This window comes from Eucalyptus grandis, chromosome 9 (assembly GCF_016545825.1).
Source record: "Eucalyptus grandis isolate ANBG69807.140 chromosome 9, ASM1654582v1, whole genome shotgun sequence".
Lineage (NCBI taxonomy): Eukaryota > Viridiplantae > Streptophyta > Magnoliopsida > Myrtales > Myrtaceae > Eucalyptus > Eucalyptus grandis.
In genome coordinates, this window is record NC_052620.1 from 40780564 (window position 1) to 40806907 (window position 26344).

The 26344-nt window shown below is 38.8% G+C and overlaps 1 protein-coding gene across 1 annotated transcript in view; it reads left to right on the plus strand.

Annotated features, from left to right (window-relative positions):
* The window catches only part of LOC104437840 (pyrophosphate-energized vacuolar membrane proton pump-like), a 44018-nt gene extending 28319 nt beyond the window's left edge, over nucleotides 1–15699 (plus strand). Inside the window, exons 9-15 of the mRNA XM_039302615.1 lie at nucleotides 5–354; nucleotides 510–593; nucleotides 664–970; nucleotides 1392–1805; nucleotides 2055–2141; nucleotides 2247–2423; nucleotides 15526–15699. Coding sequence (XP_039158549.1) covers nucleotides 5–354; nucleotides 510–593; nucleotides 664–970; nucleotides 1392–1805; nucleotides 2055–2141; nucleotides 2247–2423; nucleotides 15526–15699 — 1593 coding nt within the window. The remainder of the gene's footprint in view (nucleotides 1–4; nucleotides 355–509; nucleotides 594–663; nucleotides 971–1391; nucleotides 1806–2054; nucleotides 2142–2246; nucleotides 2424–15525) is intronic.
* Nucleotides 15700–26344: the final 10645 nt, after the last annotated feature.

Genomic DNA, 26344 nt, shown 5'->3' on the forward strand with positions numbered 1-26344 from the left:
TCAGGTGATTCCTAATTATGTTGGTGATATTCTTGAGAATGTTGCTGGTATGGGGCCTGATCTTTTTGCCTCTTACGCTGAATCATCCTGCGCTGCCCTTGTTGTTGCTTCCATCTCTTCTTTTGGAATTGATCACGACTTCACTGCTATGTGTTATCCCCTGCTTATCAGCTCTATGGGCATTCTTGTTTGCTTGATCACAACTCTCATGGGGGAAATCATGCCTGGATTGAATACGCAACTTATTATTTCCACAGTTCTAATGACTGGGGGAATTTATTTTGTTAGCTGGATTGCTCTGCCGTCATCATTCACAATTTATAACTTTGGGTCGCAGAAAGTTGTGAAGCGCTGGTAAACTCTTTGATGATAGTTATCTCTTTCTGATCCTAAAGGCTGCTCTCTTCTAATGTCGGCCATGTGACATGCTTTAATGTCCACGGACTTTTACAGTATTAAGTCAATACGTTGAGCAAATGTAGTTGCTAATTATGGATATGATCTTGCAGGCAACTGTCCTTGTGTGTGGGTGTTGGTCTTTGGGCTGGGCTATTTACTGGGTTTGTCAATGAAATTCACACCAAGAACTTCAGGTGTTATTATTGCTGAAGTAAATTAATGATATGAGTCGTTATAACTGTTGATGGTCGTGTGCTGACCAAGTAATGATCCTTATTCCTGCAGAGATCTCAAACTTGGCGACAGCGTCAGTGTTAGCCTTGGTTCTGTCAGTATCCCAGTTTTTGCCGCCGTTTGCATTTTAGTAAGTTCCCATTTTGCTGGCACGTATGGAATTGCTGTGGCTGCCCTTGGGATGCTAAGTACCATTGCCACTCGATTGGCCATAAATGCTTATGGTCCCATCAGCCACAGTGCTCGAGGTTATGCTGGAACGGCTGGCATGGAACACGAAATTCCTGATACTGATGCCTGTGACGCTAGTGGCAATACTGCTGCTGCCACTGGAAAGGTACAGGCAATCCTTATCCTTGCACGTGTATACTATGGACACCGTCCTGTTGTCATTTTATTAGTAGCTTATTTTGATAAAATCCATAGCATAGAAGAGGAAAGGGTGTCTGTCCGTAGGAACTTTTCATGAGATCACATTCATGTCATCCAGAATCTGTCAGCATTGTCCAATTATTTCCTTTTTCACTGTAAATAACTAAATATTACGTTAGTTATGCGAGTCCGTTTGGATTCTTGCTGCTGTGGCATGATATTTGGCTAAAATTGCGGCGTTATGTTTGGCTAAAATCGCCTTGCATTCCTTTGAGTGCCGCCTTTCATCTATCATTCCAAATATTAGCCGTACTGGCAAATTCTACTTTCCTGTTATTTAAATCTAATATTAGATGGACCTTTTTCGTTTCTTATCTGTTATATAGGTATTCCCCATTGAATCAGCTGCCCTGGTTTCTATCGCTCTGTTTGGTGCATTTGTGAGTCGTCCAGCAATGTCTTCTGTTGATGTCCTGACACCGAAAATCATCATTGGTTTGACCATGGGCGCTTGGCTTCCTCGCTGTTTCTCTGCTATGACCATGAAAAGTGTGGGACGTGCACTACGTGAGATGGCTCCAAAGGTCCGTGAGAAGCTAAAGCCCGGGTTAAACCACATACCGGTTAATAACGGACCTGAGTATTATGAGGACTTCTTCAAAAAATCAAGTGATGCATCTGTCAGAGAGGTGATTCTACCTGCCGCCATTGTCGTGCTTGCACCACTTGTCATCGGTATCCTCTTCGGTGTGGAGATGCTATCTGGTGTTTTGGCTGGCTCTCTCAGTTCCGTGGTTGAGGTAATCTTTACCAAAGTAATCAAAGTCTATCTATTTTGGTAGCGTGCGTTGCTCAAGGTATGTTTTGTTTGACCGGGTTCGGATATTGTAGTTTCTTCATTGCTGGACAAAATTTGTGTAAGTTGGTGAACTGCTAAGTAATGCCCTGATCATCATATCTATGACAATGTGGGAGCTGCACATCGGTTGTCTCATTTGATTGTAGTATTTTCCTGATGACTATTATTTGGCGGGCTTGGTTTCGAACAGATTGCAATTTCGGCATCCAACACTGATGAACCATGGAAGAAAGTGAACGGGCACATTAGGGTATACAGCTGCTCCAACTGCTCGACAGTTAGTTTTTGTCGATTATACTCGTCTGTGGTGGTTCAGTGACCTTCTAAGAAAACTTGTCTAACTCAACAGATTTATTCCTTAATATCTTGAATTTGCTTTCAGTCTGGTGCGCATGTTGAAAGTGGCGATTCCCGAGAGGACGCTTCACCCGAAGATGAGGAACTTGAAAAGAGCATTGGCGATTCACAGAAGGACACTTCAGGCCCACCACTCAACATCCTCATCCAGTTAATGGCGGTCGAGTCGCTCGTGTTCGCTCCTTCTTTGCTATTCACGGTGGTCTGCTCTTCAAAATTCTCGGAGAGAGGGAACGAACGACTTCCCTTGTGTAGCAGCAACAGTAGCAGCATTGTCATCAACTCAATTTGTACTTTTAGCATCTATTTCCGTGTTGTTTTGCACTAGCTGATAAACCTCTCTAGCTCCTCCTCTGCTTCGGACGACTCGAGCAAGAACTTTTGAATAAGGTTTTGGATTATCCAAATTACTCGGTTTGATTTGAAAAAACAAAATCAAGAATGAGAGGGGTGGTATTGGCGATTCAAAGTAGAAATGCCACATCATGATAATATTAAGTCGAAAGATGCTTAAACACTCGGGTGCTAAAGCATGTATATGGTGCTCCATCTTCGCTAACTCAACCCACGTAAAGGTGAAGAAGCATTCAACAAGGACCCCGCATCAATCCAAAGTACACAAACCCTACTCTAAATATGGAGTAACCGTCTATTGGTGCCGATAATAGAGACGATACACCAGCCGAAAAGGTCGGACCATAAAGAAGAGCATTGACTGTGGAGGAACGGTGCCAATGATCCGGTCCGTGAAGCACGCATATCCATCTGATGAATAATGTTGCGAAGTATCTGGTTGGATTAAGACGCCTTTCTTTCTTTCTTTATTTTTTTTAGAATTTTTACTCCCACAATCAATCTTTAATGTTGTTATTTCTTCAATCAAAGTCTCTACTCACTTACTGAATTCTAAGAAACTGGACAAGAACTAATCAACCACTAAATAAAGGAGTAATAACATGTTTTTCAAGCATATCTTTTGTCAAACTTCAACTTGTTTGTAATCAAGAATTACCTGTGATCTCAATCCAGAGTAATAAAATTAATTATAGTTTTTCGATTTATGTTGAGATAATAAATTGACTAAATATGTGGGGTTGGTGTTCCAGCCTTTTCGAGGTAACTCATTCTGTCTTTTTTTCTCATCTTTTTCTTTTTTCTGTTCGTAGTTTTAATATTGGAGCTAAATCATCCTTAAGACCCGTTTGAATTAAGATCAAGGATTATCTACTAATATTGGAGTTAAAATCATCCTTAAGACCCGTTTGAATTAAGATAAAGGATTATTCAATAGGAGCGTCATCGGTTTCGGAAATCGTCTCAAAAATTTGAAAGAGCTTCAATCATTATTATCTTTTCCGTGGATTGAAGTGATTAAAACCCTTTTGAAATGCCGTAGATAGGATAAAATATCCCTTTCGCTAACCACCCTCCTCTTTGTAGATTAAATGTGAATTTGAAGCGACTCAATAGTGGATAGAAATAGATACAAATTAATTACTGTAGATGACTATGGAATCGTATGACCAATTGGATCAAATCTCATCAATTAAGAAGTTGAGTGTAGAGTTTGAACTCTTAACTATAGATGGCCGGCCATAGTGGTCTGTTACAGTCCGTGACAACCTCGTTTGAGAGCCACATGGCTCGCATGTGATGCACAATTTAAATAAAATTCAAATGTAAATTATGCATACGGTATCTCTATCTAGGTCGGGACCGACTCCTAATTGTCATATACAATAAAGATTAAAGTGTCAGCAATATATAGCTTATTGTTGTTATATTCTTATAAGGCGTTCAAGGGTAATCAAGCTTTCGATTAATTGTTGGTGTCCCTTCGAGTCGTTATATCTAGTTTGCGCACCATATTAATTCAATTTGAAGGGATTCACTAGATTAGATGGAGCAATGGACCAAGGGTGCATGCATATTACCCACGTTTTAATCGGTACTAAGAGAGTTCTGTTAATCTCAGCCCAGTAGCGGAGGAGGGCCAACATGAGAACTACTGCCACATAAGCTCCTAAACTTTACGATGGGTAAAAAATTTACAATTTTCTAGATATTTTACTCAAAGAAACACAACAGGAGTTTGCAATTAAGTTAGATATATTACTTTACAGACCACAAGAACTAGAGAATTTAAGACCTCTATAGAAAAATTACGCTCTCTAAACAAATTACGAAAATATATTTAATGGATAAATTACTATCCATGATGACAAGTATGTGCCTAGAAGGAAAGTTACCATTTATTTGGTCATTTTCAAATAATAAGAAAAAAAATTACTATAAACTTAGGTAAATTAATTTTTATTTATTTATCGAATTCTAGAAATCAAGGCCTACAAAATATACAATGACAAAAGGGAATTACGTTCGGTGAAAAACTTATACTATAACATGTAATATCCACTATCAATGAGGAAAATCACGATTGATCAAGCGAGATCAGATTCATTTTTCTCCAACCAGACTATAAAAGGACCCGAAACATTACTTTTTGGCCCTCATTCATTACTTAAGCAGTTGACCTACATCTCGATCTAACTGATAAGATGCCTCAATTTCAGCAGATTCTCATTCATGACTGAGCTAACTGGCCGTCAATTATAATTGGATTAGTAGAAAAATCGCCCGATCTTACAAAAATTAGTGACTTTGAATCCATAACAAGAGATATTTGGTTGAATGTGGATGTATTAACATTGTTAATTTAATGATTAAGTTTCCATCAACAAATTACTAGTCAAACCAATTATTTTCTATGAAATTTAAAAGTGATTATCAATGTTGCTAAGTTAAGTGCATTTCTAACGGGATTAAGGATGTGAATGATAATTATTCTAGCCATAAATTGATTAGAAGAGAAATATATATTTTTATTTTTATTATTGGATGAGTTTTTAAGCAAAAATACGTATTTCATAATATCACAAAATTTCTAGTCCCGGAATAGAAATTTGCTGATAACTATTGACAAATACATTTTGACTAATTATTTAGGATTAAATTACATAAAAAAATCAAGGACCAATTTGGCCCTAACAAAAAAATATTTTTCGCATCACCTAGGTATTAATATCATTTGCATCTACTAAATTGTTTTTTCTCCCTTATTTTACCGTATTTTTTGATAATTATTTTTAAAAAAAGGTGAGCCTATGGGACCGGGCCTTCGCGCCCAACCCCGTTTCTTTCTTCCTCGCGCGGCCCATTCCCTTTTGTTCTTATTTGGCCCGGCCCCTCCCCCTTGTGCTCTTCCTCCCTCCTTCCTCTACAACCCATGCGCGAAAGGAGACCTAGACGATGGAGGGGATGTCTCGCATACGCCTTCAATGCTCATCTTCAATGCAATAGAGGAGGTGACCTAGCTAGAGCTGCCTCAACTGGTGGGACGTCGGTTCGGCCGGGGGAGGCCGGTCGGAGTGCCAAAGATTGACGGTCGAAGAGCCGTCGTTGACCGACTCCCTCGGCCTATAAATGGGGCATCGGGCGGAGGCCAAAGGACACACAAGAAGAGAGAGAGACGGAGGCAGCGAGCTCCAACCCCCCGAGAGACATCTGGGGCATCCTGAGTGAGCAAGCCAGGGAGAGAGGAAGAGAGAGCTTTTGAGAGAGAGAGAGAGAGAAGCTTCGCTACCATGTGCAACACGGGTGTTCGGCCTTGCTTCACTACAGTCCCATTGTTGACGGCCCTGCCTACTAACGTTGTTTCGATCGCTGCCTGTGGCTGTCGCCTTTTTGTCCTTCGATGACCTGAGACGGCCTTTCTTGTCGAACCAGCCATTCATGGAGCTCGGCCAAACCTCGTGCCGTTCGGCTGTCGTCCCTCTTGTCGCCACCACCTAACCATCGCATCTCCTGCCCCACAACGTCCGGCGTTACCCATGGCTAGGCCCCCGGCAGCTCGGCCTACCCCCATCGGCTCCACGAAGAAGCAAAGGAGGAGAGAGGCGCGAGTTGGGTCGAGCACGGGTCTTAGCCAGGTAGAGTTCTGGCCGATTCAAGCCAAACGTGCATGGGCTGGGTTTGGGTTGGCCTAAAACTTGGGCCTATCATTTTCTTTTAATTAAAAGTGAGCCCAATTTTGCTAAAAATGGGCTTGGAGTGTTTTTAAAGGAAAAAAAGGGGGAGCTCTGGGCCGAGCTAATGCCTTAGGCCCATCCGAGCCGGTGGGTGGCAAGCTGAGTCGGTCCCAACCCGGAATCCGCCCGGGTCGTTTTTAAAATAATATTTTACTATTTTAATAATAAAAAAAATCATGAATCATAAAAATCCCAAGAAATATTTTATTTTCCAAAAAAATCCAAAAAAATCTCATTTTCAAGGGAAAGGCCTATAATTGATTTTGAGCATTTTTCTCCACAAATGCATAGAAAATCCTTGAAAATACAAAAGCCTTAGTGTTTAAATAAGATGAGATACCGGAATGGCATTAGTTGATTAATTGGTGTAATCAAGTCCCCGATATTAATTTATCTTGTTGGACAGAATAAAATATTTCTCCCAATATTTTACTTGGATTTTTAATTGACTAACTCCAAATTGATTAATGGTGACTCCTATTTGAAATTGACTTGTAGGTTAAAAACTCAAACCATAAGTCATGAGTTGGTGGGCTTGGAAGAGTTTGCACTAAGCGTAATAAATAGTGAGCCATTAGCCTTCACACACGCCCAGTGCATAAAGGAGCTCAAAAGGAGGTCACAACAATAACGACACAAAATTTCTCCTTCCCGGGTAGTGGCCACGATGGTCGGTGGCAATTGTGGCAAACGGTGAACAACAGTTGTGGCAAACGGCAGCCACGGTGGATGGCGGTGATGGATGGGTGATGGGCTAGTAGTGAGAACGAACAATGAGAAGAGCTTTTTATTTATTTATTTATGTTCCGTAAATAGAAAAGTAAAAAAAATTACTTCTAATTTCTGTTTCAAACTTATTTATAGAGTAAAAATCTATTCTAGAAAAAAAAATGAAATAGTTTCATCAAACGGAAATCTGTTTTAGAAATAAAACGGTTATCATGCGCGTCTTAAATATCTACTATTCACTTCTATTTATAACTTTTATGCTTGAAATTTGAAAATAAAAAAAAAAAAATTATTGAAGTTACCAAAAAGTTATTTTATGATTTTGCATGCCAATATTTGAATATATAGAAAGATTTCAAGTAAAATAAAAGCCAAAGATGAGTTTCGCAATATTTCAAAAAGAATTAAAAGATAACAATTAGCTAATAAGTTTTCACATACAGAAGTAAATTAGAATATAGTTTAGAAAGTGAATTATTAATGTTGATTAGTAACTACCTTCATTACAAAATGAAGTTAGTGACCCTGTTTTACAAGGTTTTATTATATTTAATAAAACTCATTTTCTACTTAAACCCATTCAGCTTACATGAATATACAATAGAATCATCAAATTTAGATAATCGAAGAAACTATTATGCAAAAAAAAAACATTTATTTTTTACCAAAAAAAATATTGCAGGTTAGTTTATCTTATATATTCGCTTTGCACATATCAAATATTTTACATGTCTTAATTTACTAAAAATGAATTTATCATGCATTTTTTAATTCTAATTTGATACCATTGTCAATTTTAAACGAATGTTATTTTCAATTGAGTGAAATTAACCCTAATATTGTATTTTACTACACTTTTTATATGCTTAACCAAAGTAATTTTATTTTATAGTATTGATTAATGTTAATAATTATCTATGTTTTGTCTATCACATGATAAGATGTGTATATTATTGTCAATTATATAATTATAGATTCTTTTCCTAGTCTTGATATATTGTTTCACATGGCATCAATTTTGATTTGATACAAATTCCATTGCAAGCCCAAAATCAATTTTTCACTAAATTATATTGTTAGCTTTCTACCATACCGTGCCTAAAAAAGTCAATTTTACATATGTTTTAAAGCATAACATTTTCTCATTCTCATGGAATTTACCTTTACGACTTATTACGTAAACATTATTAGATATAAATGATGCTTACGACTACCTTGATTTTTTTAGCATATTATTCTCCTAAATATTTGTCGGGAAAAAGAGAATATAACTGTCTTCCACAAAATTGTTGTACATAAGAAAAGAAATGAAGGGTTTCAACAAATCAAGCTCGAAATAGCACCAACGCTAGGAGAGATCAGCATCAGCGCTCCAACAATTAAATTAGGTCAGGCACCCAGGCATCTACCGATCTATTTAATTTTTTACTCGTCAAATCATCCCCATCCATTCCACACCCCCCACCCCCACCTCTTCTTTCTCATACTTCTTTTTTAATCTTCCACCGTGATTTGTAGAACGTCAGGTGTAAAAAAATAAAGAAAATGTAAAGATGAATCCAGAGAAAAGAAAAATGTAAAGATGAATCCAAAGACGTACTTTTATCAAAAGAAAACTTCACACCTCCTAACCATTCAAATCAAAATTGTTGTGACCTAACCTCATGTGCACCATTCAAAGTTTAGTTGATAGATTACTAAGTTTAAATTTAGCTTGGGCTCTCCAAGCCCATATTAATTCGTGACTTAGATTTAAGTTTTAATATGCAAATGAATTTTATCTAGGAATCGCTACAAATCGGTTTATAATAGATCCATTAGACATCTAAGTAAAATAATGAAAGATTTATTTTATTCTTATGAATTAGAGAATTATTTTACTCTTACAAATAAAAGAATTCAAGTATAGAGACTTGGTTATACTAAATTTCTCAAATGCCATTTCGGTATCGTTCTTTCCATGAAAAAATATTTAGCAGGTAGCTTGAATTCATTTTACTACTCTCCAACATGTGAGATGACCATGTGGCTGCGTAATCTACCAATTTAACACCCAATAAAATAATAAATAAATTGTAAGACTTACCTCACAATAATGAAAACATCTGTAATGTCAACTTAGAATTCACATCAATAATCGTAAATATGATTTTTAATTACCATGCAATCACTCAATCTATTAAGATTTTCTTTTAATTAATGAAACCAAATCTATGTGCGATGCAGCGCAATTATGTACAAAAATGTATCTATACTAACATAACATGCAACGTGCAACCTAATATGCAAACCATATATCATGCAACGTTACTTACCTGACCTTATCTAATGACGGATATATATTAATGCAATTATCCTAATATGTCACATGTTTAAATGATCCTAAATGTGCGATAACTAAATGACGTGCAAGGGATGACCTCATTTTAGATGACACATGTTGTGACATCATGATTTTATGATTCTATTTTTAATTGAATGAGTTGGGTTTTTCATTGACGCGCATATAGTTTTTTTCTCTGAGTTGATCATTCATGAGATAATTAATCTATCAAGTGAAGCCGTTAAAGGATTTTGATGCAATAGACTTGAGAATTCGATCAGAAATCGATTGTTCGACTGTGCTAATCTATGTCACGACCTCATTTTTTCCGTCTGAGATGGAAAATGAGAAAGGTTTAGGGGTATTTGCCTAGAGAGGTGGACCAATGGCCCTAGATTAGGCGTGGGCTCTCCTAGGCCCATACCTCGCGCGACGTTGGATTCGTTTTTTAGTTCTTAACAACCTATGTAATTCTAGGAGTCACCACTAGCCTATTGGGGTCGGCTAGAAACCAATCAAGACACGGGAGTGTTGTCTCGATTCCTACGCAACCAGAGATTTCTAGGAACGGGGACTTGTTTACACTAATGTTTCTATTAGCGCCCTTGCGGTACCACTAACTTGGTAGGTTGTTTATCTAAATGGTCACACAATCTTGATTACCAATTATAACCTTTATGAAACCACTAAGTGTCCATGCAAATGTTTTTGTAGGTTTTTTTTTTTTATGCCTAGACTAAATCTAACCTAATTTAGAAGAGAAATTTACACTTAAATTAATGAAAAAATGATGCGGTAAGTATACATCCACGAAATTAAGATGACTTGAAAATAAATACGGAAAAGGAAAACCCGATACAAGTCGGGCAAATAATATTACATGGCCTTGTTATCACGCCTCGGGACAGGACCCCCGTGAGCGAAATGGGAATTTAAATATGCATGATATTACTCTAAATGCATGAAATTACTCTAGATAATTTTAATCTATGCAAAATGGATTATTTACAAAAATTGTTATAAAATACCAAAATAGCATTAAATTAGGAAAATGACATTTTAAAATTAGGAAAATTCCATATATGTCATTTCTATCCTAATTTGATGTTATCCAACATTTTTGATATTTTTGAAATTTTTAGATTTTTTTCTTTTTTTTTATATTATTTTTTTCAAAAAAAATAAAAATAATTCCTTAAACCGGTCTATGCTAACATGGAGTAACACATCACATGAACATCACAACGATTAAGCTCAAATTGACCGCTTCGAGATTGAAGCTTGGTTTCAACATTTTATCGAATACTTGGCTTGCATCGAATCACCCCAAAATGGCTTCTTCGGGTCATGTTCGTGGCCTTCAATCTCGACCCATAAGCAATCTCATGTGAATGTAAAGAATCAAGGATATACTAATACATGCAAAGAACGTGTTTGACTAGAAATTACAGCCTAGAACACGCAAGAATCAAACTGAAAATGGCCTCCAATATGCGGGTTTGAGCCGTTTTGCAAATCTGGTGTTCAGCCCAAGTCAAACAGCCATGTCAAATGCCCATATTAAAGCTCCGACAACCATCATATGCAACATCTATATGAAATATTACTCCATCTAGATGAAAGTAAGTAACACTGACTTTCAAATGCAACAAACATCACCAAAAACGATCAACCGAACGCATCTAAATGAACTCTCCAAGAAGCATCCGTGCATGATCTATGCTGGCCAACCATGTCTCAATATGGTTTTTGGCTCATGTTATAGATGGTTTCATGGTTCACAAGGATATTTAAAGACTAAACCGGGTTGTTCTATGCATCATTAGTACTCCCATGTAACATTCATCGAGGTCACAACGACGAAAAAAAGCATGCAAAGGGGAGTAACAAGTCAAACATGTAGGGGCATTGAAGAGGTTTTAAACACTTAGAAAAATTTTAGCTTCAGAAATCAGTTCTTCGGGCTAGTTTCCTTCTCGATTTTCATGATCAAGACATGTTCAAAATCGAACAAAAATACATCTAGGATTCTTACCTTGCTTCCTAGGTTTTTTCAAGTGACTCTTGGCCAAGGAAACCACGAAATTGTCCTCTGAAGCACGTAGAAATTGGTTCCTTCAAGCTGAAAGTGAGATCTGCAGAAGAAAAAGTGACAACGAAGGTTTTCGTTGACTTCCAAAATTAGATTTCCAAACCTTCCTTGTTGGCCAATTTCAAATCAACCAAAACTATATGTATTAAAGTTTGGCTTGTAAGTCATGGATTTCCTCAATTGTCTCTCAAGTTTCTCAAAAGCACTCGCTTTTCCTCACTCATGAACAATCAGGCTCAACACTTAGAAAAATTTCGGAATTTCTTGGCCCGCCAGAAGGGCACTGTTTTCGGGGGGATTTATGAGGCCTTCCCGATCTCCATTTGGGACGTGCGACCTATGGTTGGAAATATATTTGAATGAATTTTCACTCTCTAGTTGAAGGTTTTGGCTAATTTTGGCCACAGGTGTGTGAAAATCTCACTTTTCTCTCTCCAGGTCGGTCTGGAATTTCTGGATTTTGCTTTTCTGGAGTTGCTTCTGAGGGCTTCTTTGGGGATCGATTCCGAGCTCCCCTTCGTTCTTCTCATCCCCTCTCTCTCCTCTCTTGAAAGACCTCGCTTCAGTGATCTTATCCCCTAAATTAAGGGATTTTTGGTCGGTCTCTTGTCCACCTACCAAGCCTGTCAACAGGGCTACTCCACCCACTCTCTGACTTAGCCAATTTTTTTAACTTCTGCAGCTGTTGAGTGTGCGGATTTTGCTGCGATTTTACGATGCTTTCAGCAGCTTATCCTTGGCCAATTTTCGTCCACTTGTACTAATATATACGGTCTTCCATCACGTGCAAATATCGGGCTGGTTGGGCAGCTGAGGAGGATATGGTGGGGCCACCAAATTGCTTACTCAGCAACTCCGGATTAAGACCAACTCGTGGACTGAGTTTTGGCTGCTGATTTAAGTGCTTTAATCCACTAATTTGGCTGCGTTTTTTTGATCAATTAGAAATATCATGTATAGTAGTTTAAGATCTTGACCATTTTTCGCAATTATCTCCACCCAATTTTGCAAGAAAGTCCCTCAAAGTTGGCCATTTTCTTGCCCGAAAATGCCAAATTCAATGCAATTAGGTCCTTTTTGCCCGATTCGATTAATTAGACCTGACCCAAGTTCAATTTCAACTCAATTGGGGGCCAAGATAATGATTTAAGGGTTCGGGAAAAATTTTGCAAATTTTGCAAATTGGTCCCTAAACTTTGAAAATTGCATTTTGGCCCCAATTTGACCTCATGGGCTTGGCTAGTCACATTTAGATCATTGGCCCCAGCTTTTCTTTTTTTTTTTTAATTTTTTTAATTTTTAATTATTATTATTAATTTTTTTTTTTTTAGGAAAAACATATTCCATTAGAAAAACTATATTAAACACCTAAATAATCTTCATGCAATAATTTTTTTTTACGGTGTCAACAATCTACAAGGATCAATATGACACTGTCAAAATTGATCAGAGATTGGAAATAGGTCAGTTTGACTAAGATATACGATTAAAGTGTGGGTGATTCCATCTAAATTGCAAAATTCTCGTCGAACGGCACTAAACTGATTTTTTTGTCATTTATATACCATGTGCCCGTATTTGAAATTTCAAGATTTTCACGACAACTGAGAGTCGCCAATAAGTCGAAGATGTATAATGTGGCTAAAAAATAATTGATCACAGGTCAAATGCGCTAAAAATTTCTAAAAGCCACCCGGTAGGTTAGGTCATGCTAAAATTGCGTCCGGTTAAAATTAACCACGAAATTGAATCTGATTTCAAAAATTGAAAGTTCTGTCATGTCACAATTTATTTTAGAAACATCGACTCATCCTCCTAATATTTTTCTGCAAACCCAAGCTTTTGGCAAAAAATCAAATTTAGGCGTTTTTGGATCGGGAAAATTAGATGGCTGTTTTTTGTTGCACTTTTGGCATTCAAGTTGGACTAATTGGCAAGGAAAAATGTGGAATGTGATGTGGGCACCTTGGCTGAATTTATGGGCACCGATTTGAGCTCAATTTGAGAAGAATTGAATGAAATTTGAGGGGCAAATGTTCAAATTCGTAGCTAGGGAGTGCAACAACCTTTGGACACTTTGGATGGCTTCTAGGGGAAGTTTGGGGAGGGAAAATGGCTGGGGATGAAGGCTGAAGGTGGTGGGGGCAATTGATGAGTAGAATGGATATTTTGTGAAGACTTTTGGGGTGTTTTGGGTCCCCCTTTCAGCAGCTGTCTTCTTCTTCCTCCTTGGTTCACTTTATCCATTGTTGAGGTTTTTAGAGAGCTCAAGAATCCGAGGAAAGCCAGCCAGCACCCCCTGCCTGTTGACTGCCCCCTTCCACCGTCATGTGTTGTCGCTGTTGCCCTCGAGCCACGCCGTCTCCCACTCGCACGTTCGCCCGTCCGCGTGTCTTGGTCACCGTACCGAAGCCCTAAGTTACCTCGGTCATCGTTGCAGCTTTGGTTGGCCGTTGTCCGTTGCCGTCCAGCCGCCGGAGCCACCGTTGTCGCTTGCTGTAGCCACTGCCACCGTCCCCTCGCCGTTTTAGCCCAACCCAGCCGCTCATTCAGCCTTCTTGGCCCAAGACCAGAACCGAACTCCCACAGTGGGTTGTGGGCTTCATGAGGCTTTTTCGGGCCGTCCAAACGTCTGTTGGTGTCGCTCCAGGCTTGATTGTCGCCCGCCTTGGCGTTGCCGTCGTAGTGAACTCAACAACCCGCAAAACCGGTGAGTTTACTTACTAAAATCTACTTAGGGAGCTAATGACATTTAGTATGTAATTAGTTTAGACTAAGTATTGATTATGTGGTTAGTTAGTTTAGATTAGTGATTTAATTACTTAATTATGCTTATTAGTGGTTAGAATAGATTGATTATGGGCTAAATAGATTGTATAATTTATCTAGATAGATGCAATAATTTTCTAGGCCCGTTTAGGTGATCGATTAGCGTTTCCGACCTAGGTTAGCATTTATTGGATTTACTTTGCATTATTTAATTATTTATGTAATTTATTTAATTATTTAATATTTTCCGGGAATTATATCGGGATAGCTAGTGACGGAATTTCGTGCTAATTGCAATGGTGTGCTTAGTTTATGCAATTGAATGTTAATTTATGTAAATTGAGTGGTGATTGTGATTTTTTGTATTTATTTCAAAATTACAAAATTTTGGAAATTAATTAGAAATTACCGGATGTCGGGTTTTGACATCGGGATTGTTTTTAAAGACTATATCAAACAGTGAGATTTTAACAGGAATGATATCAATTTTTCTGGTTCAAATTGACTGTGTACCCACACACGATAATTTTATCATGTGTTTTTAATACAAAGAAAACATGCCAAGTTCACTTTTTTAATTGAGACATTTGAGTGCAATGCATGGTATCCTTGGCCGAGATTGAATGATCGTGTGATGGCTATGAGAATCATCACGAGCCGTTGCCGAACGTTGCCCCTATATGGGATGCCCCGAACAATGGATGCCGGTTGCGATTCGGATCAATGCTCCTTCGGGATTGCCGTCTCGAGGTAGACGTTGCCGTGCTCAATGGGGTGAGATGATGCCTGGTTACACCAAAAGACCGTCGAACATCAAGTAGGCCATGCCTGTTGGGCCGTGATAAAATTGGAACGCATGAATGAGTGGTTTAACCATGCTTGATTATGGGACAAAATTATGTGGTACGGTATGAGACGTGTCATAACGATTTGACTTATTATCGGGACATATGTTATTGATTGAGTTTAGTGAGGCGTTCCAATTGATGTGTCCATCTATTATATGCATTGTGTATATGAACTATGCTGACATGCAGGGAGGAATTGAGGCGATGTGAGTCTCTATAGTTGTGTAGTTGTGTGGTTAGGCCGCCTTTGGGCGTATTTCCTTCTTAGTCGGGGTTTAAGGGGTGAACTTGCTGAGACATTATCTTACCCCATTGTGGGCTCAATCTTTTCAGGTCCTTAGATGGTGGTCCTTCCAGAACATTTTGGTCAACCTCGAGGGGTTACTGAGTAAAGCCTAGACATCCCTGTTCCCGGGAGTCATTGGGTCTATGAGTTGGTTGTGACCACTGTTTAGGTTGATGAGGGCCTACCTCAGAGGGTACCTCATCGATTCAACGTGTGGTTTCGCCATGGACTCAATGGGTATAAGGTAGGTCCCCTTCAAGGTTTTGATATCCCCGGCGTTGCAGTCAACGCCGCTCTAGGCGAGGGTGCAACTAACCCTCCTTATGGGTTGTGGGGGACCTGAAGCCCCCGGAGCCTATGGAAGTGGAGTTCGAAGGATCGATGAATGTGTTCGACTAGTAGGTCATAGGACAGCTGCTTTTTTAGAGCCGATCTTTTTGTAGACTTTTGTATATAAACCCAGTGTGTTTATAAAAGTGTTTTGTGAAATTTGTTTTCTGCTTTTCTATCCCTTATTTGTGTGTTTTAGAGTTTTGTTTATACGCTTCCACATGTACAATAAAATGAATGGGTCGGTGACGCGTCCTAGGACGTCGCAATTTTATCAACCACCGAGAGATGTGCGCACGCCGAGGTTTGGGGCGTGACACATGCATGATATATTTTTTTATGTTTTCTTTTATTTTTAATTAAAATTCGAAATTAAACTTACCCAATAATTGAACACGCAATTTTAATTAAAGAAAATGACATCCTAAAGCAATGTTTTTGGTGTTTTTACTTAAAAATTCGGAATAAATAAATAACCTAATCTAAACATGTAATCTAGCCTAAAATAAGCAATATTCTGGCAAGAAACAAATCTAATTCAATTTTTTTTTTTTTGGGTTTTCTTTTTTAAGGAAAGCAATCAAACGATAGATAAATATTTAATTAAATAATAATCCACAATCTTACGTTTTCTATCTCAATAAGGACATTAAATAAGCAGACGATCATATCCAAGTGATTATAGATATTGATGTAAGGTTTATCCATTCAAATTTGGAAATGGATAAATCAATGATCATATCCAAATGGTTATGGATAATTTAGAAGATTTTTCATATCCAGGCATTGTATCTTGTAGTTAGAGATCGGATAGCTGTCCAGATACATTATTAAGTTATGAAAGTTTTCTAACTTGAGGGATATCTTAGGATTTTGTGGATTATATATTTTAAATAAATATCTAACATAATATTTTAACATCTAATAGAATATATTAGATAGTTGCATAATATATCGAATTACTAAAATATTGCAAATGTACTAGAGATGTGCATCTTATCTAATTTGAGGATTTTATTTTCAAATTCAAATGCAATGCAATCGGATTGGAGTTGAAACCAGTTTCTTGAAAGGAATGGCGGTGATGCGGCAGCGGGTTTCAATGGCGCAGCGGTTCACGGCCAAGGAGGACTCATGGACTGATTGTAAACCACGAGTGGGGGAGTTCGTGGCTCGGTGTTACACGACCACACGGTGATCAATGGCAGTAAGGACGACCGGTTGTCTTGCGGTGGATCATGAGCGGCTTGTAGGAGTTGCGGCCTGGCACGTAGGACTCCACGGGTGGGGATCTGGGCGCAATAGCTTTTGGTAGCTGGAAGCTGCTGGTCGTTGAGAAGCCTATCGAGATGGTGTGGCCAACCAAAGCCAAATTCACCGCTTTCTTTCTCTCTTTTGGTGTCAAACTCCTTGGCGTATTTAACCTTTTTCAGGCGTGAGGGAATTGTGAGTGGACGTATAGTCAAACTACACTCACGAGGAAGACCGCAAAAAGCCGCCATTCATGCACTATCCTCAATTTTCCAGAACATTGCAATTTCTCTCGGCTCCCACTCGCGATCTCTTTCTCGATTGAAGCACTGTTTTCTTTTTTTTTTTCTTTTTTTTTTAATGTGTTTTTGAGAATAGAATTGCCGATTGCCTACTCATTTTCTCTCATAATATGCTAAGAAGCATCGATACTTTCCGGAAGCTTTCGTGTTGTGTCTCGACACTCCGACACGTGTCCGACACGTTCCGACACGCGGTCAACAAGTGTCGGAAAATCCGACAAATGGTCAACTCTTCCTGACAAGCTTCGACACAAGAGTCCGAAATTCCGACACGCAATTCCGACACGCACGAGGTCAATTTTAAAAATTTTCAATACTTGAGGGGTTAAAATGTAAATATATGAAAAAATAATGCAAATAAAAAAAATAAAGAGGAAAAAAGAAAAGTTTTACTCTCAATGTCATGCCCCGATCCTTTGAGCGCGTGTCCATCCTTCGCGGTCGATTAAATAGCGACGTCCCAAAATGCATTGCTAACAAGCAAATAATAATTCCCAGTACAACAACAAGATTGAGTAGGAAAGTAGTACTACACATTTTTTTTTTTTCAAAAACCAAACCACACTTATATATATAGACACACACATAACAAACCATGTCACATATAATACAAGCTGATATATAGATGCAAGGTCTACAAAACAGGGGTATTTTCCTAGAAATACAGATCCTCCTCCTCATCTTCATTGGAGCTTTCAACTAAATACTCTGGGGTCACTGGCTTTGACGGACACGGGTCCACCACCGAACCACCTGGTGGGTCAGTCGTGCCTTTCCCAAAAGCAACCTCCAGCACATACAGAAGTATCTTAGATTCCGGTATAGGGCCCTCTCTCTATCCATTTCGCTTTTAACGGTACCATGATTTGTATTGATGTGGTACCTTATGGGGAAGACCCGCATTAACCCAGACCACGGACCTTACGAACTCATAGACTCATCCTTTAGGGTTCCCATGTAGCGGAATGTAAGATACCTTCTCTGTGACCTTCTTCGACTGTCCAAAATGCTTAGGAGGAGTTGCCATCTAAGGACCTGAAAATGTTATCCCACAATGGGGTGAGACGATGTCTCAGCAAGTTAACCTCCTAAGTCCCGACTAGGAAGCAAATATGCCCTTAGGGCTACCTAAGCACAAACACGAGTCAGAGGACTTACCTTGGCCTTAGTTCCTTCCTATAAGTTAGTATAATTTAACCACTCAGTCAATCATTTCAACCAATCAATTCCCTCAGTCTGATCGAGTCATCGATCAATCGACTCAGTCGATTCCATGTCATCAAGACCATCTCCCGGTCATCTCAATCAATACTATCTATAAAGTCCGATCATATCGAGGACTGCTCACTCTCAGCTGATAAATAGTATACTTGTCACGCCCTGATCCTTCGAGAGTGTGCCCATCCCTCTGCGGTCAATTAAATAGTGATGTCCCAGGATGCATCGCCAACCCATTCATTTTAATGCACATGCGGAAGCAGATAAATAATCGCCAGGCAACAATTCAGTGGGATAGAAAAGTAGGGCCACAATTTTTCGAACTGAAATTCACAACACACACGCACACACACACACATTTATACCAACCAAGTCATATATATACAATACAAGCATTTTATTCATAAAGTCTACAAAAGTAGGAGGGTTTCACAAAACTACGGCTCTTCATCCTCCTCTTCATCCTCATCCTCATCCCCGTTGGTGCCTTCAACAAAATACACCAGGGACCCTGGATCTGACATGTTCGGTTCTATGTCCACTACTAACCTTCTGGAGGATCTGCCGTACCTTTCCCAAAAGCAACCTCCAGCACATACAGACGTATCTCAGATTCTGATAAGAGGCCCTCTCTCAGTCTATTACGATCCTAACGGTACTATGATCTGTATTGATGGGGCACGTTCTTGGGTAGGCCCGCATCAACCCAGACCATGGACTTCACCAACCTCTGTTCTGTGATCTTTTTCGGTTGTCCAAGATGCTTGGGAGGAGCTGCCATCTAGAGACTTGAAATGTTATCCCACAACGGGGTGAGATGATGTCTTAACGAGTTCCCCTTCTAAGACCCAACTAGGAAGAAAATACACCATAAGGGCTGCTTAAACACAAACACGAGTCAGAGGACTTACCTTGGCCTTAGTTCATTCTTGTAAGTCAGTACAGTATGCAATTCATCGAATCACCTCAACAAATCAAATCATCACAACCGATCGAATCATCGATCAATCGACTCAATCGATTTCATATCATCAAGACCATCTCTCGGTCAATCATTTCGATACTATCTATCATCCAATACTATCTATCCAGTCGTTTCATTGCAACGATCACTACTCACCTAAGCTGATATGAAAGAATGCTCACCAAAGTTGATTAGGATAAATGGTATAGCTCACCGAAGCTGATATAGATATTATAGCTCACCTAAGCTGATTTGTGCTCACCGAAGCTGGTTTATACTCACTAAAGCTGATTTATGGATATTATGCTCATCCACTACCCAGTTCACCGTTTTCATAATACCAAGTAAAATAATCATGAGTGGGGACACAATAGGTCTCAACCAAAAATACAATATCTTTAATTTAGTAAATCCCACTAATTATATGATCGATAAAAAAAATTTTGGTATTGTTAACCGATGCTCAATGATTTTCTAATTAATTACCGAAATCAATTAATTTTGGGATAAATACCCAAAATTACAAACCACACTCAATTTGCACAAAATAATAGTCAATTAAATAAACAAATCACACTATTGCAATCAGCATAAAATTCCGGTCACCGGCTATCTCGATCTAATTTCTTGAAAATAATTAATTAATTAATTAATTACAAAAATTAATTAATAAATACCAAAAATGCTCACTTAGGCCTGTAAAACCTAATCAAAAGTCGAGACGGGCCCGGGAAATTTCTGAACCACTCTAGATAAATACTAGAGCTTATCTAGGCTCTAATTACACTACTCTAACCACCTAACATGCAATAACGATTAATTAAATTGCTAATCTATTCTAACTACTCACCTAATCCATACTTGGTCTAAACTAATCGACCCGTAAATGCCATTAATTTACTAAGCAGGGAGTAATGAATTAAATTCACTTGATTAACGATCCGCTCAAATCAAAACGATCGGAATGCGGAGGGGAATGACAAACTCCAAAGCGGGACCGTCTTTCGAGGTTCGAAAGGCCACAAAAACGGGCCAAACAATGGCTTGGAGACCCACTCGGTTTGATTATGCTCGGTGGCTACTCAAGTTGCTTCGGTGGCTAGTTGAGGCCGAAACGGGTGGCGGGCTGATCGTAGGTCCAAGCAAGTTGTGGAGGCACTTCACGGCGGCTTTGGTGACTTCCACACGGCTCAGGCAGCTTGTTGGACGGCGAGTAGGACTAAACGACGCAGCTGGGATGGTGGAAAAGGGTGTAACTCGCACAGGGCTCATGGGCGAGTGCGAACGTGCGACGGCAGTGTGCGGTGGCTCCGGCGGGTGGCGAGTGGTATCGATGAGAGAGGGGGCTGGTATGTTTGGTTTTTTAGCTTTGTTGAAGACTTCCGGGAGCTGCAATGGAGGAGGGGTCGATGGATGAGTGCATGGGCAAGGAGGGGGAAACCAACTGCCAAGGGGGGGACCACTTTGGTCTCCTCTCTCCTATTCGGTCCCCTTGGTGTGGTCCCACCAAGGCTTGCTGTGTTCCATAGCCAAATTCCAACCACAACACTCCTTCTAGAAGCCATTGAAATGGTCCAAATGTTGTGGGCAAGGGGCATACAAATTTGACAACATTTTCCCTCAATTCCTCCTTAAATCCTTCTTGAATCAACTCAAATCAGCCTCTATAAATTCAACCATCATACCCTCGATCAAATTGGCTGATCCTCGCTAATATATCCTACTTGCATCCCAATTTCTCGATAAAAAATGATCTTTTGAATTTCCCAATCGAAAACGACCTTATATCGACTTTTTCCGCCAAAACTTCGGTTTGCAGAAAAATCTTCAAAGATTGAGTTGATGTTTCTAAAATGACTCGTGACATGAAAGAATTTTCAATTTCTGAAATCGGATTCAAATTCACGGTTAATTTTAATCTGGTGCGATTTTAGCGTGACCTAAGCTACCGGGTAGCTTTTAGAAATTTTTAGTGTAAATGACCCGTGATCGATTTTCTTTGAGTCATAATGAACCTCTTTGACACATTGGCGACTCTCGATTGTCATGAAAATCTCAAGGTTTCAAATACGGGCATAAGATACCAAAACAAAAAAAAAATCAATCTAGTGCCAATCGATGGGAATTTTTCAATTTGGTCGAATCACTCACGTTTAACTATACATCTCAGTCGAACTGGCCTATTTCTGATTTCTAATCGATCTTACTGTGTCATAATGATCTCTGCAGATGAACACGGTCGAGTAGTCGATTCTTGGTCAAATTTTCAAGTCTATTGCATTAAAATCTCTTAATAACTTCCCCAGATAGTTTAGTTATCTTAGGAGTGATAAGCTTTGAGAATAGCACTATAGACGCGTCGATGAAAGGCTCAATTAATTTAATTGAAAGCAGAACGGAAAATCCATGATGTCACAATACTACTCGCGTTAAGCCTTGAGGTTGATATAGTATACTAATGATGCTCACCAAAAGTTGTTAAGATATACTACTCACACTAAGCTGACATATCAAGCCCTCAAGCTGATATAGTATATCAGTATACTGCTAGCGCTAAGCTAACATATCAAAGCTCGCAAGCTGATATAATATACCATCATGATCATCTAACGATCTCATCATTTTTATCATGCCCGATAAAAATAATCGTATGTGGATATATCGTCAACCTTAGCCAAAATACAATATTTTCCCTTTTGAAAATCCCACTAATTTCAACTATCCACAAATTCATTTTTGGCGTTATAAACCGATGCCTGGTGATTTTCTAATTAATTATTGAAAATCTTAAATTTTGGGATAAATTCCCAAAATTACAAATCACACTCAATTTGTACAATCTAGCACTCAATTAATTAAAAAAAAAAATCACACCACTACAATTAGCATAAAATTCCGGTCACCGGCTATCCCGGTCTAATTTTCGGAAAATAATAATTAATTAAATAATTTATAAAATTAATTATTAATTACCAATAAATAGCAAAATGCACATTTAGGCCGGAAAAGCCTAATTAAATACTGCAACGGTACCGGAAAAATTTGAACCTCTCTAGATAAATATTACAGCTTATCCACTTGCTAATTGCACTATTCTAATAACATAACATGCAATAACGATTAATTAAATTACTAATCTATTCTAACTACCTAATTTATACTTAACTTAAACTAATCAACCCTTAAGTATAATGAACTCCCTAAGCAGGGATTAGTGAGTAAACTCACTTGATTAATGATCCAACAAGACCACGATGACAGGGACGTGGAGAGAATTGATAAACTCCAAAGCAGGTGTGCCTTTTGAGGTCTGGAAGGGCACCAAAGTAGGCCAAACAATGGTTGTGGACCTAAGGACTTCAGTTTCTGTTTTGAGCCAAGAAAGGTAGAACCAATGGCTGGTTCGGCGAGACAAGAGTGGCAGAGGCAGCATCAGCTAGGCTGGTGGAGGCGGCGAAACAAACTCGTGTGACCTCCACACGGGCTCAGGCAACCTGCTGGACGGTGAATGGGTGAGAACGACGCAGCTTGGATGGCAAAATGGGCTCAGCTTGTGCAGGACTCGTGGACGGCGTGACGGCGAGCGGTGGCGACGCTGGCGGCTTGGATGGAGCTAGCGACGGCTAGGGAGGAGTTTTGGTCAGCTTCTCTGGTTTTTCAGAGGCTTCAAGGAGCTGGGATGGGGGTGGTCGATGGGCGAAGAGGAAGAATGCCCCTCTTCTCGTCAGCGTTGTTCCGTTGCACCTACATACTTAAAGTTATAATTTTTTTGCTTCTTTCTGCTTCGTAAGCATCACTTGCAAATTATCTCTTTTGGTCTATATTATTGGCTTGTGAGTTATCTCTCACATTTTCCGTGGCAAAATTAGTGATTTCCTTTTCTTTTGGTCATACTTTGAGAGTTCTTGTTCTAGATTTTCATTTTTCTCGAACCTTGTTTTGCAGTGGAGCTCCAAGGTAGTCTATATCATGAACTTCGAACTTTGTCTAGGATTATAAGAAATCTCACTAATCTCACGACAAGTATAAGAAAATAGGACACGTTTCTTCAAGTTTACTCTTTTATGTTTGCAATTTTTGAATTTCTCGTTCAATCTCTGTTAAATTAAAACAATGAATGGTATTAATAAATGTTGGATTAATATTTTTAGTATAAATTAATTCTATGCTCTTATTATTATTTATTTATTTATTTTGCATTTATATATAAAAAAATATATATTTAATATATAACGTATTGAAATTCTCTATTTTTTTAGAAATGACGTGTAGGCGTGTCGCGTGTTCGTGTCGGTACTACATAGATAATATGTCCTGCTTTTTATACTTAGGGCAGCTGAGGACCTCCCTAGGAAAGAGAGCAGATCCTCGCTCCTCTTGTAGATGCTTAATATATTATGATCTTTATCTCTTCCTTACTTGTGCTATTCTTTCATTTTTTAACTTCACATGTGCAGAAATCAATTTTCTTTCCTTCTCACCATTGCCCGAGAACCACATTCCAATTTGGTTAGACTAGTTGCTCAATTCTATAAAGATATTGACAGTATCTTCCTCATCTTGTCCGCCAATTGCCAAAAAACCAAATGAGTATAGTTTGATTGATCCTTGAGAAATCCATCTTTCTTAATTCAATCCCCTTGCCACTGACAATGTTAATGGGCTTGGTCAAATTCTCTCTCATCCTAGGTTTAGTCCAACTCACCAAATTAAACTTCAGAACCATTAATTCAAACCCATCCACTGGTCTAATATAAATGCAACTATAAACTAAATAATAAATGCTCTTAAAACTATATGGTATGTAAGTTAATTATAATATTTTTTATTTAGGGGTTAACAATTTATCCATAATTTTCTATGCAATAAAAGAATGATCAGATTGTCCAAATTTAGGTATCAACAATAATGGCCAAACAACCAGGTTTAAGAACTTCACAAGTCAGAGATTTACAGAGTGAGTAGAGAGGAACAACTATATTAGTTTTTTTTATGGATTTACCTAATACATCACCTTTGACAATGCTCAACTACATCAACCATACATTGCACAGTAAGCAAATAATTCATTCCTCATATGTCACGAAACTCTATAGAAATAGCACTTGAGATGATGAGCATTACCATGTTCCTTTCCACCAAAGGAATTTCTACCATATCGGATAAGCCCATTATCGACAAAAATGGAGTTTTAAGGTCAAAGATATGCGGGCGTCCAAATTTATCCACTTAATTTTTAAAAACCAGTTTCATGACGTCCACGTGTCTTAAGATTCATAGCAATTTTAACGTCCAGATGAAGAGGACTTCTTCCATCATTATCTGGTGCATCGTAATCAGCATGATTGATACCTTGCAGCAATATGATTTAAGAAGGTCGTGTGGCCATGTTGGGCAGCGACATGAACTACCTGCAGTAGAGAGGCTAGCAAAGGAAGAATTGTCATTCAAAAAAGAAAAATGAAACATTGACACTGGAGGAATTTAACCCTTACCACAGAACCAGATGGGGAAATATAGTCAAACAGAATGATCACGACTTCAGAAGATGAAATTCCATGATCTTTGGCAGAAATAGCTTCATAAAATGGAAATGACCACTATAGCTGTTGCCTGGTTGCGTCGTGCATTACTGTTTGTCGGTACAGCATAAAAGTCACATATAAAACGCTCGGAATCCCTTTTCAACTCAAGACAAACCTAGAACGCCAATGCCACGGTTATCAAATTCGTTCTTTACTCAGCTAAGCATGCCAATGCTATAAACCTTTAACTACGGTAAGTAACTGAGAGTAACCATATATCAACAGCAAAGTACCCATACCCATCTATTATCGGAAGCCTCTACCCAAGCTTCATTTTGCAAAAGCACATCCGCAACTGCAACAGATCCACGAACAGCGGCCCAATGCAGTGCAGTCTGCTATGTTGAGAAGGCAAGTGGTTATACAAGTAAAATAATCACTTCTTTATAAACAATATTACAACTCTCCGCACAAATACACTCACACACACTCACTTCACTTGCTTCTCACACGTCACTCACCACTCTCTTCACAAATGGCACACACAGCACAACACATTTCACCTGACATCACTCACTACACACACTATCACTCTACCACTCTACACACGCCTCACACACTTCACTCCACTCTGCACTACCACAAAGGGAAGAGGGAATGCCATTCATAGGCATGGGAAGTCGGTGGAGCCCTTCAATTTGTCAACTTGCTGACTTCAAATCGTCAACAATTTCGGCTACTTGTCCAGCAAGGATTTTGACTAAAGAAACAAAGATGTGGCCGAGAAAAATCTGGAGAGAGAGATATGGAGAAATCTAGAGAGAGAGGTGGTGCTCTAGCACTCCCCCTCACCAACTACTCTCTCTTAGCATGGACCTCACGATCATATTAAGTTGCATTCAAAACTCTCTGAATTTTGCAGCTTCAAGATCTTTGGTAAAAATGTCCACAACTTTATAATTTGTTTTGGCATACTCCATCTTTATCTCACATTGTAATACTTTTTATAGCAAGAAATGATAGTGTACTTCTACATGATTGGTCCTCGCATAGAAAACTGGATTCTTCGCTAAGCTTATGGCCGACGGATTATCACAATATAACCATGTCGATTGGTTTGTTGGTTGATAAAGATCCTCCATTAGTTCTACCGGTCATGTACTCTCTTGAGCTGCCATTGCTGTCGCTCTATACTCGACTTCTGTTGTAGACAGTGACATAGTTACTTGTCTTTCATAGCACCATGACACTACTGCTCATCTAAGACTAAACATATATCCAGTAGTTGATCGTCGTGTGTCACAATTTCTAGCAAAGTTAGCATCGCAATGGCCTACAACCTCACATGATACTTCTTTCTTATACAAGAGCCCAAAATCAAACGTACCATTTACATAC